The sequence below is a fragment of the Cyphomyrmex costatus genome, unplaced genomic scaffold, assembly GCF_001594065.2.
Source record: "Cyphomyrmex costatus isolate MS0001 unplaced genomic scaffold, Ccosl1.0 scaffold116, whole genome shotgun sequence".
In the NCBI taxonomy this organism is placed as follows: Eukaryota; Metazoa; Arthropoda; class Insecta; order Hymenoptera; family Formicidae; genus Cyphomyrmex; species Cyphomyrmex costatus.
The window spans coordinates 707,966-710,022 of record NW_017275130.1 but is presented as its reverse complement, the minus strand read 5'-3'; the positions used below and the strand labels follow the sequence as shown (position 1 = coordinate 710,022).

General features: G+C 39.7%; 1 protein-coding gene across 1 annotated transcript; it reads right to left on the bottom strand.

Annotated features, from left to right (window-relative positions):
• Nucleotides 1-208: 208 nt before the first annotated feature.
• Nucleotides 209-1,678, bottom strand: LOC108777740 (tetra-peptide repeat homeobox protein 1). Its single transcript, XM_018544702.1, has 2 exons — nucleotides 1,664-1,678; nucleotides 209-1,177 (listed from the first exon to the last, which is right to left on the bottom strand). Exons 1-2 carry the CDS (start codon nucleotides 1,676-1,678, stop codon nucleotides 209-211), a joined length of 984 nt encoding a protein of 327 aa, XP_018400204.1.
• Nucleotides 1,679-2,057: the final 379 nt, after the last annotated feature.

Below are 2,057 nucleotides of genomic sequence, written 5' to 3'. Positions count from 1 at the left end.
TTTAGGCGGAATTTTAATAGAGGACACGACTCACACAGACCTTCTGTAGTACGCGAATCCATAAATATCAAGTGAAACGTGGAATAAATGGGTATGGCGTGACTCGGGCTATAGCCGCGTGCCGTATATCTGAGGTCTCGAAAACGGCAGACGTATCGCATCGGCGTGCAAATCGGAGATGTCGCCTGCAACAGATTCTTTCGAGTGCTTAAAAGAATTTCTTCGCTGGTATCGGATAAGAATATCCTTCACTGCCGGGATCCACGTTTACGTGAAGTCCCGAGCCTATGGGACTAAAGTTACCACCATCGTGTAAGACGCTAGAAATGGCAAGTCCAGAACTGTGTCCATCTCCCAGTATTGTGCTGGCTCCTCCCGCATCGACCGATTCAATTCCAATGGGACCGATTGGTCGTATGGATTGAATACCGGTTGATACGATAGGTTGGGTGACAGAAATTGGTTGAGCGGGGAACGGATATGGATCAGAGTTAACCGGTATGGGTTGCGAGATTGGAACTGGGGCTGGTGTATGAATTGGTACTGGAATCGGATGCGGAACTGAGACCGGATGCGGCACGGGGTGTGGTACAGGTACGGCATGAGGTACCGGCACTGGAATCGGACGGGGTACGTTAACGGGATAGGGTTTGGTGACGACAACTGGAACCGGTTGTGGTACTGGGACGGGGACGGGACGCTTTACTTCGACGGGTACGGGATGAGGCACTGGTACGGGGACTTTATGTGTAACGGGTACCGGTTGAGGTACGGGAACTGCAATTGGAACCACGCGATTCACGACAGTTCTGGGCACGTGGTGTAAATGTCCGTGTTCTATACCGATGTCAAAACTTGGTCCGTAACCATGTGGTCCTCCTATAAATTCGATTCCATGTCCAATTTCTCCAAATCCTTGTCCATGTCCATGTCCATATCCATGCCCATGTCCATGTCCATATCCATGCCCATGTCCATGCCCGTATCCATGCCCGTATCCATGCCCGTATCCATGCCCGTATCCATGCCCATATCCGGGTCCATGAAACACAACGTCACTGTGGGGGATGTAGCCGCCATGACTATATATCGATGATCCTCCGTGTACAGAAGCACGTTTGTCATGTTTTTTCTCCGACACATCAGCGGCAAAGGCGGAGATGAACAAGAATGAAACCTGTAAGCAATAATTTCTTATCTATTATCAAGAAAAGAATTATATGTTTTTAATACATAAATAAAATTTCTATATTATTATAGATATTTGTTAATTATTTCAGTTTTTTTTAATAGAAATGGTGTTATGTTGTAATGTGTAAAAAGTAGAAATTATTTATTCATAATTACATATAATTACATGAATAAAATAGATTTGCAAAAATGGTGAGTAACAAAAAATTTAATCACGTACTACAAACAAGATATAATATATAATACTAGCATAGAAAAATTATATTTTGTTTTTAATATTTTAAAAATAGTCAAATAATCAGGTTACAATACAAGGAAAAACATTTACATTTGCTAATAACAAAAAATTGAGCAAACTGAAGAGAGAATTGCACATTTTATTACGATAATCAATAAAACTGTTTTTTCTTACAACACATTTGCACTATTGAGATATTAGTAAAAAAAATTGCCGAAAAGTTCTATTACTCACTAGGAATGCCTTCATGGTGAACGTGCTATGAAGAGATGAGTCTGAATGTGTTTCATATCATCAGCTTCTCGGTTTTTATATGATGACACTACTTTCACTAAATGTCCAATGCAACACGCCTTCTGATCTGGACCCATCACATTCTTAAACTCCCAAACTTCCTCAATTGACCATGCAAGGAAACGGTTCATAAGATTCGCTAAGTAAAGAATATTCATGAGTTATCCTGTTAACATATAAGTTATTCTAGCACAGTATATATAAGATATGTATAATTGACAGATTTCTTTGAGGTTTTCATTTCAATATATTAATAACTTTTATATAAAATGTAATTTACATTTCTATAATATTAAAGAAATGAAGAAGAAGCGAATTCTTAAAATATTACATT